Source organism: Phascolarctos cinereus, unplaced genomic scaffold (genome assembly GCF_003287225.1).
Source record: "Phascolarctos cinereus isolate Bilbo 61053 unplaced genomic scaffold, phaCin_HiC Scaffold_5;HRSCAF=322, whole genome shotgun sequence".
NCBI classification, from domain to species: domain Eukaryota; kingdom Metazoa; phylum Chordata; class Mammalia; order Diprotodontia; family Phascolarctidae; genus Phascolarctos; species Phascolarctos cinereus.
Genome location: NW_027555958.1, coordinates 241998876 through 242015059, shown reverse-complemented (window position 1 = coordinate 242015059; position 16184 = coordinate 241998876). Strand labels below are relative to the sequence as shown.

General features: G+C 47.1%; 1 protein-coding gene across 1 annotated transcript in view; it reads left to right on the top strand.

Moving 5' to 3' along the window:
- The first annotated feature begins 2887 nt into the window (after positions 1-2887).
- Positions 2888-16184, top strand: part of SCUBE3 (signal peptide, CUB domain and EGF like domain containing 3) — a 53287-nt gene continuing 39990 nt past the window's right edge. The window contains exon 1 of the mRNA XM_020999564.2: positions 2888-3779. Within this exon, the coding sequence (XP_020855223.1) occupies positions 3689-3779 (91 nt within the window). The 5' untranslated portion in view covers positions 2888-3688. The remainder of the gene's footprint in view (positions 3780-16184) is intronic.

Genomic DNA, 16184 nt, shown 5'->3' with positions numbered 1-16184 from the left:
CCTGATTCCAGGCCTGGCACTCTATCTGTTGTGCCACCTAGCACAGTTCTCTTGTAAAAGATTTTCTCTTTTATGGATATGGATCAGGTCTTCAAGTATTTGAAGGGCTATACCCTGCAAGGAGTAGACTTGTTCTGTTTGTCCTCAGAGGGTAGCAGAACCAGGAGCAGTGAACAGAACTTGCAAAAAAGGCAAATTTAGACTTTGCTGTCAAGAAAAACTTCCTAACAAGGAGAGTTATGGAGAGGTGGAAAGGCTGCCTTAGGGGGCAAGTAACTAGGTTTCTGCTCATTGGAGGAATTTAAATAAAGACTGTATGATCACTCATCAAATCTATTGTAGAGAGAATTCTTTTCAGGTATGGGTTGGACTAGATAGCCTTCCATCTAGGCTGTCTTCCAACTCTGAAATCCTGTGATCCTGTGGTTCTGGCTGGAAGGATCAAAAACCCTCAGATTTGTGTTCCAGCTCCATTATTTATTAGCTGAGTTACTTCGGGCAAGCCCTTTCACCAAAATCTAAGCCTGTTTTCTCATTTATGAAATAGGGATCACAACGAATACATTACCAACTTCACAAGATTTTTGTAAGGAAAGTGCCTCTTTGTAAACTGGAAAATGCCATAGATACAAGAGCTAGTAAAATTACACATGAGCTATTGTAAACCTGGCCATGCCCTATCTCTACCTAAAAGAGCCAAGTCAACTCCCCCTTTTCCATCTCACCTCCAGCAACCAGCGCTACAGAACCAACACTCAGAAATGTCCCAGAGTCCCCAGCATCTTTCCTGTTAGAGCATCACCTGAACCAATTCCAAATCTATAAAGAAGAAGCTCATCCCTCAATCTCACCCACCCCCTTACCCTAAATCTAGAGGCCCAGGCCAGGTCTTCGTCTGGCTTTCTGTGCCCCCCACATGGATAGCGTGCAGTTTGGCAACCTTTGCGTTTTGTTTTTTGTTTTTTTCTTTTTACAACTCTCTCTCATTTGGGGCAGAAAGGGATGGCAAGTTTGCTCATGTCCCACAGCCCTACAAACATAATTGGTGGCGGCAGGTGAAGCTGTGGAGGGGGGAGGGGTTTGTGGCTGGAATGGGAGAGGGAGGGAATTAATAGAATCTTGAAGCTGGAAGGGACTTTGGAGATCATAAGTGTAACCTCCTCATTTTACAGAGGAGGAAACTGAGGCTCACACTTTGCCCAAGGTCATATAATTAGGTTCTAGTCCCAGCTTTTCCACTAAGTCTTCAGGACCATGAGGTCCAGTCTTCTTTCCACTATATCAAAGCTGTCTTCTCAAGCCCTAAAATCAGGGCAAGCTTCTCTCTCCTCCCCACCCTGGACCAGATGAAAGGAAGCAGGCTCAGTAGGAAAACCCACCCATCACACTCAGTTTCTAGCTCATGTCAAAGGTCCAAACCTACTGATATAATTAAGCAGGGTTAGAAGGGTAAGGGGCCTAGACATTGCTAGGAAGAAATAGTCACTTTCTCCCCTCCTTGGACCCTGGGGATTGGGTACTCTGGGGACTGTTTTAAATTACCACATACAAAGAGAATCTATCTAAATCAGTCTCTTTTCTGCCTGGAATTGGCCACAGAGGAAGACTGGCTCCTCAGCCCCTGGGTTGGGAGGTCATTTTTTTTTTCAAACCTTTCTCTCCAGGCTTAAAAAATTCTTTTCCTCCTCCCTGTTCTTGAAGAAGGTAGGGTGGAGAAGGCAGAAGAGATGGATTGGGTCAGAAGGATGGATGAATCAAGGAGGCAGTTGTTTATTACAAATGTTTTAAAAATCTACCACCACCATTCCTAACCCTCAACAACTAATAGAAGAGTAGGTGAAGAGCAGATGAAGTTCCTTTCTGTCTAGAACTCGGCAGTGAAGTCAGTTTCAGGAAGAAGTCTCCAGGAGGTCATGTGCAAATGGTTGTGTGCACTCTGGTAGTGCATTTGCAAGAGTATGAATTCATGGGTCTGTGCATAATAATAATAACAATAGCACATTTATATAGCTATTTGCAGTGTTCATATATTAGTCTATGCTGAGAGTTTAGTAAGCGTGGCCATGGTCATGGGCTTTAAAAACAATTAGGGAGGGCTGGTGACTTTTAAAAGTGTGGAAGGTTTTCTCCCATCCTGCATCAATGACTCAGTTTATTAAGTGGACCCAACCCTAGGAGTGAAAATTAGGTACTGGAAATGATGGAACCAAGCCCTGAGAGTCATAGGGGGCATTGTTTGAGAACAAAGTTTCAGGCATTCAGGAACACCTAGGCATTGCCTTGGTATCTTTGTAAACCTTAATGCACTATATGAATGTGAGTTATTCTTGTTACTGCTGTTGCTATTCTTCAGGTATGTGTGTATACATGAATACATGTGCATGTGCACACACGTGCACCTTTGTGCATCTGCTTATGTACCTGTACCCGCAAACATAAACGCCTATCTTTTTGTGTCTTTGTGTATGCATGGGTACTGCAACCTGTATATGTGCGTGCAAATGTCTCTCCTTGCAAACATCTCTAAGTACATAAGCCTCTGGTTTGGTTTCATGAACTGTGATCCCCCTCTCTGGAGGGCCAGGAGAGGAGGAGAGCAAGAGCCCAGCACTGTTTGGTCTGGAGCTGAGCGGAGTTTGCATTGATCCATTGATTGTACATGGTCTCTTGCCTGACCTCCCTGCTCCCGGGGAAGCCGTCTCCATGGAGACTGGGCCCGCTCCCCCAGCGGCGGATTGTAAATTCCTGCAGGCAGCAGCAGAGCAGACTGGGGAGGGGGCCGAGGGAGCCCAGGCAGGGGAACAACTACCGAGCCAAGGCCCCATTTGAAAGAAAAAGAAGAAAAAGGAGGGGGAGGAGGAGGAGGAAGAAGAAGAGAAGGGGGGGAAGAGGAGACAGAAAGAGAAGAAAGGAAGAAGAGGAAAGAGTGTGAGCAGAGGGGGAAGTGGGGGACGAAAGAGAAGTAGACGAAGCAAAGAAAGGCAGAGGCAAAGACACACAGAGAGGTTCCCAGAAACGCAGAGAAGGAGCGAGCGAGGAAGAAAGAGAGGCAGAAGGGCGTGTTTCTTGTCTTTGCCTTTCCCCTCCCCTTTCTCAGGTCCCTCACTCAGGCTCTGCACTCGGGGCTGCTGCTCTCTGGGCGAAACTGGGAATTGGGTGGGATTATAAAAAGGAGCCGCCGCCGCCGCGAGCCCCAGCCCCAGCCCCAGCCACAGCTCCGGCCCCAGTGAGGGCGGGCTGCAGTTCCCCTTTCCGTCAGCAGCTCCGGGTGCCCCCTCGCCTTCTCTCTGGCTCTCTTTCTCCAGCCTCCTTCCCGGGAATCCCAGCAGCATCAGGAGCCTCCAGCGGAGCAGCCGCTGCTGCCCGCATCCTCGCGAGCCCATACCCACAGACAGCCAGACACACACCACACACACACACACACACACACACACACACACACACACACACACACACACACACACTCACTCGCACACACGCGCGCTCGCGCACACACAAACACGCACACACTCGCACCCCTGCTCCGGGCCGGAGCTTCGCCCCCCGCCTTCCCTTCCCCTCCCCCTCGCCCTCGCCCTCCCCTGCCGGCCCATAGCAGTGTGCGGGAGCCAGGCTGGTTTCCGTCCTCCCAGAGGTCTCGGAGACCCTGCCTGCTCTCCCCTTCCCTCCCCTCCGACAGGCTCGGGCCATGGGGTTGGGGAGCGTCTCTGGACTCTGCATGCTCCTCGCCCTCGTCCTCGTCCACGCCCGCGCCTCTCAGCAAAGTAAAGCCAGCCAAGGTAAGAGGACACTCTGTCTGGCCCCACTTCCCCCATCATCTGGGCCAAGGCGCCCAGAACCTGGGCCAGGGTGGCGGAGCTGGCTGCCCTTCCTTCGGTCTCTGAGAGTTGCCGGTCGGGAGACTGGAACTTTCCCGGGGGCTGGAAGATGGGGTTTGTGGGGAGGAGCAAGAGGCTAGTAAGAGCACTGTCGGATGTGCTGGGCAGGTGTGTTGTGTATGTACTGCTGCTGTCAGACTAGAGACCTCAGTTTACTCTAATAGCTAGTCTGGGTTGGGGAACCTACACGTGCACTAATGTGGTCCTATCCCCAAAGGGTGAAAACTGAAACGTAGGAAATAGGCACAATAGAGTTTGTAAGGGAGAGGGGGCAATATTGAATCTTAGATTTTGGGAACTGGAAGAGGACCATTGAGGCGTTTCTCGAGGTCCATTCTCCTGCCTTATGGGCTGCAGTGGCCTTCAAGAACTTGAGAGAGGGAGTAGAAAAGGGGAGGGGGGGAGAAAAGAGACAGACAGATAACAGAGACGGAGAGGGAGAAGGAGAGAGAGAGAGAGAGAGAGAGAGTTGTTGCCTGTTTTCCTAAACATCCTCAAAAACTTAAACTGTAGTCTTAACAGTCTAAGAGAGATCAAACTTTTCAGCCATACCATATTTTCGCCATGCATGGACAGTTAGACTGCATTTCAAGGCTGCTGTCTTATCAGCTGAAAAGTGTTTAAAGAACAATAGGAGACTTTATGGAAAAATCAGCCAGTCCCTCAACCCAGGACAGGGGGCTGAAAGGGAGAAGAAAAATCTTTGTGATGCCGGCTCCTAGAGGAATGTTGAGTTTCTGTCTCTTTCCAGGGGAAATCTCTTTCGTCCTGTATGGCTTTCATTTCTTATCATAATATTTATTTATTAAGGCCTCGGGTTTCCAATTCCATTTAAATCCAGGTCAGAATTTCATTAAAATAACAAAGTAAAATTCCAGTCTTAGGAGCTCTGACAGATCCCTCTAGGAATTAGAGACAGAGGGGCAAGAAAGGCCGTCAGCCCTCGAAACCCAGAGCCCCCTTGCTTATCCTTTCTCAGCTCTCAAGGCTGAGCAGCTCCATCGGTGGAGCAGCCACTCTGGCCTGAGGACAGTTCTTCCCAAGACATCTCTCCCCTCCCCCACCTCCATGTCCTCCTGGGTGTGAGGGGGGTGGGGCAGGGGGTTGAAGTTGGAGAAAAAGAAAACACCTCCAGGCAAGGGTTTGAACTGGAGTGGTAACTCTACCTTGCCACTCTGGGGCCTGGCTGGAGCAGCCCAGGGAAGGTGAAAGGGGAAAGTTGAACTTGAAAGTTAGGGAAGCCTGTGTATCTGGGAGTGTCTGCTGTGCGTCTCAGAGCCCTGAGTAACTTCAATTTTAACCTGAATCTGATGTGTGTTATGAATATGAATGGGGGAGGGGGGGAATTGAGGTGAGGGGAAAGAGTCTCTTAAGTATGAGGCAGAGTACACTTATGGAAAAGGATAAACTCCCACCAAATTGAACTGAAAAGGTTGGAACATTGAGCTCAGTTCTTTTCCCCCCTCCCCCAACTAGCTTCACAAAATACTACCCATTCATGAAAGAGCAACCCCCTCCCTGAAGATCTGCAGCTGTCAAATTACCAGTACTCCCCTCCCACCACCACCACTCACACCCCATTCTAGCTCCCAACCACCTTCTCTCGAATCCTTGCTCCCCAATTCTTGCTTCTTGGCAGCCACCACAGCCACCACCATGGCTGTCTCCCAGCTTGGAAGCAACCCCTCTCCCCACTATGGATTTGCTTGCGTTTTCATAAACAAAGCTGGCTTTTGTAGTGCGTGCTGACTTACTCATAACATGGAATTAGCAGGGGAGTTTAGTCTGAAGGAAGGAACAGATTTCATGCAATAATCTAGAGACAAGATAAGGGCCTCTTTCAAGTTGGAGCCAGTGTCTGATGTGGACCAATGCCTGGGGGGTCGAGGAGGGGGGAGAGAATGAGTGGGGTGCAGCATATCCTCAGGGTTTACATTGACAGATGGTCCAGATGGAAACCACTGGATGGGGCAGGTGTCACCAAGGGCCCTGGGAGTTTCCCCAGATCTCCAGGGTTGGAAGGATTCAGTCCCTCACTCCACCCCACCCCCATACCACTTAAAAGATTTCATTCATTCATTCAGCAAATCTTAACTAAGCACCAGTGAAGTACAGGGTAGTTACTCTACTAGGTGCTTTGGAGGATCCACATATGTATAGGAATATTATTTTGTCCGCAAAGAGATACAGTTTCAAAGGCAGTTTCCATCTCCAGGATTCTCTCACATTGCTCAGGAGCTGACACTTTTCCTGAGGTAGTTTGGGATTCCTGTAGCTTCTACTTTGTCTCTGATCTTTGAGTCTAGCACCCAGGAGCTGGGAGTTCTAGGGAAGTGGGAGTGGAAATAGGGTTGATATCAGTGAGTAGTCCCTCAGCTGCCTTTGACAGCCCCTCAATTTCTGCTACCTTGGACTGGAAGCTCTCAGAACTGGGATCAGCTTGCACAGATGTATTTAATAGCAAGTTGTCTGAGCTTGGGGGTGCAGGTGTTGGGGGGGGTGGACTTCTGGGCTTTATCTCTGCGGGACAGATGCTTGCAGGAGAACAGCTGATAAAACCACCAGGCTGGGGGAATGTAAGCCAACCCAATCTGTGTAGTATGATTTGGGGGGCCATTGAGAAGATCCCCTTGCTCAAAAATATTTCCCCCACTGAGGTGCCACCAGTGCCTAAAATTCTATTATTAGTGGCTTATCCCTTTGGGTTAAGCATTGTCCTATTCTTGATCCTCTTTTAGGATGCAAATGCCCCCTGGCAGGAGTAGCATATTAAGTCACTAACACTTTAGTCTAAACTAGTTTGTCATTCCCTTTCCTCCTTTCAGCTCTGCTGCTAAGAACACTAGGAAGCCTAGGGCTGGGGGGGGGGGAGCGTGCACGCTGTAAAGGGGGAAGGGGATCAGAAGGTTGGTAGAGCTCAAGATAAATGTTGCCTGCTTCACAGTTTTGCCAAAGCTGATCTTCCTTGCTTAGTATGAGTTTGCACGAATGTGTTTATGAGTATTTAGATGCAGAAAGTTTATTTTGTTCATGAAAGCGAATCAGATTAGGAGTCAAGACTTGGGTTCTAGTTCTGGCTGTGCTGTTAATTAGAGTCACTCCCATTCTCTGGACCTTAGTTTCCCCATTTCCAAAATGGGGGCCAAGGGGAGGGGGGAGTACATGGACAGAGATAGACTAAATAATCTCTAAGGTCCCTTCCAGCCCTGCCATTCTATGATTGCTATATGACTGCTATTCCCCGTCGATGAGTTTTGGTGTATTCAAGTGAATAATGGGTATATGCAGTGTGAGTGCAAATATATGCAAAGCATGTGAATATATGCAAACAAGTGAATGCCCATATAGTGGATGCATATGAGTGCAAATGTGAGTGCATGTTGAGTATGTGGTTTTGAGTGTTTTCAAGTGTATGTGTATGTATTTTAAGTAGGCTGACTGGATAACTGAGATAATTGTTAACTTAAAAGCATTAATTTGCTGGGGGGGGCAGTTAAAAAGACATAATCCTTCTGTAGGGCTCAGGTTACAGCTGAATGAAAAGGTCTCCTGGCCTCCTGAGAAAGCTCCTCCTCTGACGCTGCCAATTCTGGTTCCACGGGATTAGAGTCTACCTTGTTTTTTCTCCTTATTATCGATAGGCTTTTGATAAGGTATTTAACACTTTAAAGAGAGAATTTTTGGGGACCTCGAAAGAGGCCACTTTTCGAAGAAGCGTTCAAACAGTGTCTCTCTGTCTCTGTGTGTCTCTATGTGTGTCTCTCCAGTCTCTGTCTGGGTGTATGTGTATGTGTCTCTCTCCCCCACCCCTCTCTCCCTCTTTAATGTGGCTGTTTCCTCTCCTCCCAGCTTCCCTCGGCTCCTGTGGCTGGGCCTTACAGTGAGGGGACTGTTCCTCCCGCCCCTCCCTCTGAAATATGAAATGAGAACCATAACTATGTCAGCAAGTAAGGGTGGCCCCAGGGACAGCTGGTTTCTAAGTGTTTATGCCCCAGTGGGGCCAGGCTGGAAGGAGGGAAGCACCCATTATGAAGCCCAGTCCTGGAGCCCGGTCCATGGGCATGGAGGTTGCTGGGGTCCCCAACTCTAGACTCTCAGCTTACCCAAATCTCTTTATTTCCCCGAGTGCCATTTGCAGGTCATTCTGCTAAGGGAAAGGTTAGGCCTCCAAGATCAAGATTCAATTCAATTTCAGTTCAACCAGCATTAAGCATCTAAGCATAAGACACCTTACTTTGTCCCACTGCTCTCTAAATGACCCCTCTTCCCCATATCCAGTGGTCCATTTTCCTCCTCCCCTCCCTCCCTCCCCATCCAGTTGGGCCAGGGGAGCCATTTCCTTTTCTGACTCCAGACCCTAATGTTTCTTGATCCTCACACAAGCAGCTCCCAAGTCTGGGCCTCCTAGGGATATCGCCAGGCTTATGGCTGCTCAGGAGCTCTCAACACAGACAGGGATGCTTTCTTTTAAGTTCTCATGTGTTTAAGGGATGGGAAGGAATTTGAGGCAGGAAGAGAATATTTTTTAAAAGACACCTCCCCACTCAAAGACAAGGGCTTGAAAGAAAGCTTCTTGGAAGTTCTTGAGCCGTTCCCTTGAGTCCCTGCCCTCCCGGTGATAATCCCTGAGGAGGTGGGGAAGGGGAGGGAGGTGAGGTAAAGCTAGGTTGGTCTAGGAAGGTTCTGCCAGTGTCTTCCTGGCCCCCTTCCCACCTGCATAACTGAGTAAAAGAAGAGAGAACCCAGAGACCTGAGTTTTCTCAGCACTTAGCAGAGGCCTCTAAGTCAGCATACTCTAAAGGTAGAGAAGGAAAATTATCAGCAAGCCCCAAACAACGGCTGTTTTCGAAGCATTTAGGGATCTGAGTGCATGAGAACCGGTTTTAGTTGCAAGCGCAGCTGGGACCTGTTGTAAAAAGAGAGGGCTGTGTTTGTGAGGTTGGGAATGTGAGGTGTGTGCTCGTCAGGGCGTGTGTGTGAACGTGCGTGTGCATGTGTGTTCAAAGTGTTAGGGGGCGAGAAGAAAAAGGAAGTACAGCAGTATGGGTGTTGTTTCATCGGAAAAAGCAAGGAAGTAGAATGGTTAGCTTCAGTGCTGTGGGCTGAAAATGAAAAGGGAAGGAGGTTTGAAGCCCCTTTGAGGATGGTGTTGGATAACCTCCTGCCTGATCCTCACCCCCAGGCATGGGGTATTGGGATGTGTTTCTCTTTTTCTGTGTCCCTCTTTCCTCCCCTCCCCTTAATACTCCAAACACAGAACTTATATGAAAGATCTCCTTTAAAATCGAGAGAGCTCTTGAGCCATGAGTGAGGCTGCTGATGCCCCCAACAGACCTAAAACTGCTTCTGTAATAGTAACAACAAAAATTATAGCAATAATAATGGCTCACATTTCTTCTGTGCTTTAAAATGTTCAAAGCATTTTCCCCACAACCCTGGAGGTGAATAGCACAAGTATCACCGTGTCCATTTTACAGATGTGGAAACTGAGCCCTAGAGAGGTTGCCTAAGGTCACACAGCCAGTAAGTGGAGCCAGGACCCTAAGCCCAATTCTCTTGATCTGTCTTTCTTCCCACTGTACCACAATTCCTCAAGAATTCTCTCATCAAGAATTCTGAGGCTTTGGAATCAGAGAGGAGAAAAAAAAAACTAATAACCTCCTAGAACTGGAGAAGAAATGGAGCATCAGAAACCTCAGGCCAACACTGTAGGAATGTGGGGAGGAAGGAGAAGGGGATGGATGGACATTAGGAATAGACAACAGAACATTTATTATGTGTTTACTATGTGCAAACACTGTGCTAAGCACAGAGGAGACAGTTCCTACCCTCAAGGAGCTCATGTTCTAATGGGGCAAGCCAACCCATCGAGAGGGTTCATCTGGGAAACAGTGGGTTCAAGCCAAGCTTTCCCTTCCTCCATTCGACCCTCCCTCTCCAGATGAACCCTTTTCCCAGCTGACCTCCCTCCTCCTCATCCTGGCCATCCAGACGGCATTCAGGACGGCTGCTAAAGTAAGTTTGATCTGGGTAAATGCGGAATATGGGGATGGAGCCTTCTATGGGAAACTGGAAGTTCTTTTCACATCTAGTCTAAATCTTTCTTGCTGCCCTGTGAAAGGACAGTAGAAATATTTAGTGGAGTTTGAATTTACTGTTAAGGCTCCCTGAGGTTTCTTTCCCCTACCAAGGGAAAACTACTACCAGGGGAACTCTAACCACTTCTGCACCTAAACCAACCCAAGGCATGCACATATGCTTATATACATTCACATAGAAACACAAACACCCACATATATAATCTCTCCTCACTCCTCTCTCTCTCTTTCTCTCTGTCCCTTCCTCTGTCTCTCTCTCCCCCTTTGTCTCTCTCTCTTTCTCCCTCCCTTTCTCTTTCTTCTTCCCTCTCTCTTTCTCTCCCTCTCTTTCTCCCCCCCTTTCTCCCGCCCTTTCTCTTTCTTCTTCCCTCCATCCCTCCATCTCTTCCTCTCCTCTTTCTCTCTTCTCTCTCCCTGTTCTCCCTGTTCTCCCTCCCTTTCTCTTTCTCCTTCCCTCCATCCCTCCCTCGATCCCTCTCTCTTTCTAGAAATCAGGAATCCTGCCTGACTTTTCTTTGGATTTGATTGCATTTGTTACTTAAATCTGACTCACTTGGATATGCCCCTTCCTCACTCTGGGTCCTCCCCCCTCCCAACTACCTAATAACACTCATTACTTCCTAATACTCACAGCTTCCTATTGAAAACAGCTTCTTTAAAACTTTTTCCTGCCTCTTCTTTTCCTTCCTTCCTTTCTTTTTCTTTCTTTCTTCCTTTCTTTCTTGTGGGGTTAGAAAGTAGAAATGAAATATCTGGGTCGTAGAAGCTGAACAGGATTCAGAGCTGGGCTCCTCAGGCCTGGATAATTAGAGGATGGGTCCCTGAGCCCAGGACCCATACTGAGCCCCAGGCAAACCTTTAAGTAGTGTTATGTCACTATTGCCTTTCCATTCTCCTTTTGTGTGGCTACTGACTTTTTTTTTTGCTTGGCATTCAGGCCCTTCACAACCTGGCACTATTCTACCTTTCTAGTGGTATTTCAGATTATTCTCTTCTAAACACTACACTCTAGCTAAACTGGATTACTTTCTGTTCCCCTTTTTCTGTCTGCCTGTGTGCCTACCTTCATGCTCATACCTTTGCTTAAAATGGTTTCTTTCCCCCTCTTCTCCTTCTGAGTTCCTATAACTCAAATGTCACCTCCCCTAGGAAGCTTTCCTTGATCCTTCCTGTCAATAAAGATTCCCCCCCCCCACACACACACCCCATACACCCTCAGGACCTCACAGAGCTCTTAGTTTTGCACATTTCTAATGTAGTTGCCATGTAACACTGTGCCTCGTAGCTATCACCATAGACTCATTATCTCCTACTAGACTATAAGTTTCATAAGAGGAGGATCTCCCTACCCCAACCCCTAATATATTATTCTATACCCGGAACACACCTAATTCATCTATACTGAACTGAACTGACTTGATCCAGAAATAGGCATAAGGTTAGGGATCTCAGAACAACCCCTGTGCCTTCACTTTAAACCTGGATTCTTCCCTGTGGCTATAGCCAGGGCCATAGAGATATGAGTTTGGGGGCTTTGGCCTAAGGCTTGGCCTTCAGGAAACCCAAACCTGAGAACTCTTTGGTCTCAAGTGACCTAGGGAGACAAGTTGAGGAAAGGCCTGAAGAGGAGGAGCTAGTTTAGTGGGCCAGCCACGTGAAAGAAGATCCTGACTGGGGAAACTGGACAGCAAGGTCCTGGGATGGGGGTGGACTGGCCGTTTATGTGTATTGGGGTTGAGGAGAGGGGGAGTCCAAGGGTCCCTAGGGATCAGGTTTACAAAGAGGACGTTTTTACAAGTTTCTAATTATATTTATTTGGAGTTTTCCTCCAGTGGTTTGAAGCTGTTAACAGCAGGAACCTGCATCTCTGGTGTTTGTTTTTGTTTCTAACCAGCTGCCTGGCCCCAGCAGAGGGAAGTCCAGGGAAGAAGGCACCTGCCCATAGCCACAATGCCCAACCTTCTGGTCACCCCAGTCCACCCCCATTGCCAACTCCCTGCTTCCCCTTTACTCCAACCTACCCCTCTGGGCCAGCCATCTCTTTTGCTCCCTGCTGCCCACACACACACACACACACACCACACACAGAGAATATCTTGATATTCACCACTTTTGATGCCTGCCACTCAGTTTCCACTGAACATTGTACTTGTGGCACACTGCAATTTGGTTTATTTCAATTCAGTACAATGCAAATCAATTCCTAGGATAATGTGAACCTCTACAGATAAGGACTGTTGGTAAAATAGTTAATAATGCTTCCCCGTCTGCCACACAGACTTTTAGTAGGAATGATGACATATTTCTGTAGAGTTTTAAGGTTTACAAAGCAATTTCCTTACAACGATGTTGAGGTAAGTAGTGGGACAATTACTATCACCATTTTCCTAATGAGGAAAGTGAGACCCAGGGCCAGGAGAGTGACTTCCCTAAGGTCAGACAGCCAAGGAGAAGCAGAATCTCTGTTTTCCTTTTCGTCCAGTGTTTTTCCCACTACACTGTGATTGAAACCTATCAGGTGTTATAAATAGATAGACTGATTATTATATAATGCTCTCTAGGTCTATTAACATGTCAAGTGTGGAAGGACCTTTTGTTTTCTTGGGAGGGAAATTATCTGTCTCCCCTGTGTGGAGGGAAAGGAGGCCTAGCCGTGGGGGTAATCACTAGGGTAAAACCTTTGTGACGGGGCTGCCATCTCTGAAATTCTCCTTTCCTTCTACCCTAGTCTTTCCACACTATTGGTCCCTGCTCCTGTCCTACACCTGGGGCAGTCCTTCAAGCAGTAGCCTACAGTCTCATGGAGCTCACTCACGAAGCCCACAGCTATCCTGGGAATATGATCTAAGGATAATGGTTTGGAATCAGTTCCTTTCATACGTTTCATACTAGGTTAGGTTACTCGCATTGCCCCATTTTCCTGGGAGGGGGTGGGCGGGTTTGGATATAGAGTCAGGGCAGATGCATGTGAATACAAGAGCATCCGCGAGTTCAAAGGCTTTTAATATCCAGAAAAGGGCTTGGGTTGATAGGTCTCAGCTTACAGTGAATTTGAATGAATTACAGAATCACAGAATCTTGGATTTGGAAGGGAATTCAGTGGCCATCTAGTCAGGTGCCCTCTGCAAAATACCCGGCAAGTAGTCATCTAGCCTTTGCCTTAAGCTCGCCAGTGAGGGAAGCCCATCATCATCCAAGGTGGCCTGTTTCACTCTAGGGTCTCTCTATTTGTCAGGGGGACTCTTCCTTATACCCTAATTCTGCCTCTTTGTCCAAGTAGAACAAATCCAGCACCTCTTTCCCGTGACACCCCTTCAGGTAGTTACTTATCGGAGGGTCATGGCTCTAGAGCTAGAAAGGACCTCAGAGGTCATCTAATCCAACCCTCTTGTTTTACAGATGAGGAAACTGAGGCACAGGGAGCTTCAGTGACTTGCCCAAGGTCACACGGGATTTGGACCCCCATTCTCTGACTCCAGAGTCTGTACTCCAAAGACAGCTCACCTTACTTATTCAGGCTAAATATCTCCAGTTCCTCCATTCATTTTTCATCCAGCAGGAACTCAAGACCCTTCACAATCCTGGTTGCCCTTGTTTGGAAACTCCTCAGTTTATGAATATCTTTCCTAAAACATGACACCCAGAACTGAACACAACAGTCCACACGTGGTCTGACTGGGCTTTTGGTTTTCTACTTTGATGTTATTTTCCTATGGAGGAGCAACATAGGAAATGGGCATAATTCTTTTTTTTTTTAAAGGCAATTGGGGTTAAGTGACTTGCCCAGGGTCACACAGCTAGTAAGTGTCAAGTGTTTGGTCTGAGGCTGGATTTGAACTCAGGTCCTCCTGACTGCAGGGCTGGTGCTCTATCCACTGCACCACCTAGCTGCCACGAGAATGGGCATAATTCTGACTGAGGAAAAGGGAACTGGCTCCTTTGTGAGGTCCCACACTCACTAGAGGGGTTCAGGCAGGAGCTGGATACTCACCTGTCATGGGTACTGTGAAGAGGATGCTTGCATTGGCACCTCAGGTCCCTTATAATTCCTTCAGTTCAGGATTTCTCTCTTTCTCTATCTCTCTCTCTTTTTTTTTTTTTTGCAAGGCAACTGGGGTTAAGTAACTTGCCCAGGGTCACACAGCTAGTAAGTGTCAAGTGTCTAGTCTGAGACCAGATTTGAACTCAAGTCCTTCTGACTTCAGGGCCGGTGCTCTATCCACTGCGCCACCTAGCTACCCCATCTCTCTTTTTTTTTAAAGGATTTCTCTTTTAGTTTTTGACTCACATACAGGATTATTTTCTCTCTACTTCTTCTGGGCCTCAGATTTTGGTAGCCCTTAAATGGGAATAATTTTCTTAAATTTTTCCTTCCCCTAAAGAGGCTGCAAAGACACAAATATGAATGAATGAATCTATCTATCTATCTATTATATATATATATGTATATATATATATCAATATATATATATATATTGATTCATTCATTCATATTTGTGTATATATAGCATTTATTCTGTGCCAGGCACTGTGCTAAGCACTGCAGATATAGATGCAAGCAAAACAATCTCTAACCTCAAGGAATTGGCATTCTAGGGTAAGATCACATAAGCAGGGGAGCAGTGAGCAGAGAAGAATTTTTAAAGAGGGAAGTCAGAAAGAATAGTGGAGGCATAGGACAACTGACTGATGTGTCCTTCCAGGGAATAGTGGTGTTGATTGGTTACTGTTCTCAGTAATGAGAAAAGTATGGAGAAGAGCTAACTTCTGAGCAGGTGAATGCCACGATATCTCATCTCATCCCCTTTCATGCAGCATTATTTAGTGAGAACCTTCTAGTCAACTCAACAATTATTTATTAAGTGCTTCGTACATGCAAAGTACTGTGAAAAGACCAAAAAGAGAGAGAAAAGTATCTGCCCTCAAGAAACTTACATTCTGTTGGGCAGAATGTGATGTGTAGGTAAATAGGCATAATACAAGGTGGGGAATTATGGGGGCAAAAGAGAAAGGGACCAGTCAAAATGCTTTAAGAATGTTTGAGGAAGTGCTCTAGGTCTGGTCTCTAAAGGATCATGAAGAAGTAGAAAGATCTGTCTGTCCCTGAGGAGCTGGCCAGGTAGACAAGACAAACACACATAAGTTCACAATTTAAGACAACAATATGAGAGATGACACATGGCAGTCAGCCACGAAACAGAAGTCAGGTAAGCCCTATAGGAGCCCTGAAAAGGGGGAAGCCAAGATGGCCAGAGTGCTTTGGGAAGGCTTTATGGAGGGGACAAGACTTGAGCCAAGTCTGGAAAGACAGCATGGTGTATCCGAGGATTAGAAGACCTGGGTTTGAAGAGCTTGAATCCTGGCTGTGACATTTAGGTGACCCTCAGGAGGTCTTTAAACCTCAGTTTACAAATAAGGGTAATGTTGCATTTTCTATTGTTCAGTCGTTTTCTGTCATATCTGACTCTTCGTAACTCCATTTGGGGTTTTCTTGGCAAAGATACTGGAATGGTTTGCCATTTCCTTCTCTAGCTCATTTTACAGATGAGGAAACTGTAGCAGACAGGGTTAAATGTTGTGTCCCGGGGTCACACAGCTAGTAAGTGTCTGAGGCTGGATTTGAACTCAGGTCATCTCCAACTCCAGGGCTGGTGCTCTATCTACTGCACCACCTGGCTACCCCAACATTGCATTTTCTACTTCACAGAATAGTTGTGAAGAAAGTGCTTTGTAAACCTAACTTTGCCAACGTAAATATTAATTGTTATTGAAGGATGGGGAGGCTGTTGAATGGTGAAAGTAGAGGGGGAAGAGATTGCCACCGAAAGAGGAATGGATGTGTGGGACGTGACTGGCGTACAGACAGATAGGCACTTAATAACCGATTGCTGACTGACTGAGGTGAGTAGGCTGACCTGGCCGGAGCAGAGGATTCTTATGCTAGAGTAGGAAAAGGTAATGAGACATAAAAGGTAGACTACTGTTCTGACCCACTCAGTCATCACCTCAAGAACGTCCAAGTGCCCAGCTTTCCAACCGGTGGCTGGCCCAGCCTCAGAGGACGTGGGGGTGGGCTCCACCTAGGGGTGTCTGCCTTACCTGCAGCCTATATTCCTTCCTTTAGCCAGGGACAGGGATGAATCCTCCAATACTCATTCCACATTTGTTAAGCAGGCAAAATTGTGAGATTAAGGAAAGATTTTGGTGC